The 1,681-nt window shown below is 29.7% G+C and overlaps 1 protein-coding gene across 1 annotated transcript in view; it reads left to right on the top strand.

Annotated features, from left to right (window-relative positions):
* The first annotated feature begins 1,365 nt into the window (after positions 1-1,365).
* The window catches only part of LOC111085872 (collectin-10-like), a 2,696-nt gene continuing 2,380 nt past the window's right edge, over positions 1,366-1,681 (top strand). The window contains exon 1 of the mRNA XM_022386446.1: positions 1,366-1,500. Coding sequence (XP_022242154.1) covers positions 1,422-1,500 — 79 coding nt within the window. The 5' untranslated portion in view covers positions 1,366-1,421. The remainder of the gene's footprint in view (positions 1,501-1,681) is intronic.

Below are 1,681 nucleotides of genomic sequence, written 5' to 3' on the forward strand. Positions count from 1 at the left end.
CAGTTATTAATATAATATTACATTATAATAGTTATTCCAGCTAACGTGATAGGAATTTACAGTGCTTATAACAAGTCGATTTTGGTCAAGCCCATGAAAATACTAAAATATTTTTTGTATAAAATAAAGGTATTATTAACATGTGTGAAATATATTTAATTATATATATATATATATCATTAATGTGCTACTGTTTATAAAATATTAATATTCTTAACTCGTGAATAAATTATATCAATGAAAACAGATAAAACTAACAAGAATCAGACTATCTTTGTTTTGTTTTTCTTTACATGAAGATATGGTGAGCGATGGGCTTCATCAATTTATTGTTCTTGTGTTAGTTCTGCGACGATATTGGCAAAGAGGACAGGGCCTCTTTTTCCGTCGGCTAAACTAAATTCGTGTCTTTATAAAATAACAACAATGATCCAAGAAAAAGGGTTTTTTTTTCTTGATATTACGTTTCTCAGAAATGTAGACATGACTGGGTTTGGATTTTAATTAAAAGTTTTAGTTGTGCTTGATTATGTTATTCCAGATCAAAGACGTCGACAACATATTATTTTTATTGACTTAATTGGTAGAAGGTTTTGGCTATTCTAGATATTGTATGAATATTGCAACTAACGTTTGCAGATAACAGAGATTAATGTACCAGGTAGTGTTTGATTGAGGATAACAATAAAACTATAAAAGATATACCATCTTTTGGTTGCCCTTTTTTCTTAATAATTTCGAAATTCTAAAAGGTTAATTCTGTAATTATTCATATTTCGAGCTTTTCCTAGATTTACAGGACAGTCTAATTTATATTTGAAAATCTACTTGAACTGAGTTAATTGCACAAAATAACTTACAGCATGTCAAAGTATACAGACTGATAAACATCAACTTCAAAATGGATTTTTACTTTAATACCAATTAAAAGTGAATAGTGTACACGAAACACATTATTTTTTAGCAGTATGGTCTTATATTAAGTAAATTCATAAAGAAATACAGTTAAAGAAGTCGAGACAATTTGTTTAAAGTTTTAAAAACCATTTTAAATACCCGCGTCCCGTTTGGATCGTTAGTCTCTTTCTGACTGTCTTACAAAAAGCTAATTATTTCTTAAAGCATAGCATTTATAAAGGTATAATCTCCTAATAATCTTTCGCTACTTTAAAGCCTTGATATTATTAATTGGACAAGTTTTCATTCAACGTAGGTTAGACATAAAAAGTATATTTACACTCCTTTCTTACTCGAAATAGGTGTGTAAAATACAAAAAAACAAACAAAAACAAAAACATCTACACGAATATTTCTATTACATTGTAACTTATTAGAAAACACTTATGTACGTTTATCTTAATTTTTATTTCAAGATTACTTGTGCTGATGAGCCTTGCACGAACGGAGGGACTTGCCATGAAATGCCATTCACTGCTGGAATTTACAACCAGTTTACCTGTACTTGTCTATTAGGATTCAAGGGGACATTTTGTGAAGTCCGTAAGTACATTAGTCAGTGTGACGAGATATTTGAGTGCAAACGACATAAATGTGACGTGAAAGAACAGCAATCCATATAAATTCGATGACGAGGAACCCACTTTGAGACTAATAATGGCTGGAGACGGCTTAAATGGGTAATGAAGAAAAACTTTAATATAAGTTTAACATGACAGCAAAT

The sequence above is a fragment of the Limulus polyphemus genome, unplaced genomic scaffold (assembly GCF_000517525.1).
Source record: "Limulus polyphemus unplaced genomic scaffold, Limulus_polyphemus-2.1.2 Scaffold674, whole genome shotgun sequence".
Taxonomy (NCBI): Eukaryota; Metazoa; Arthropoda; class Merostomata; order Xiphosura; family Limulidae; genus Limulus; species Limulus polyphemus.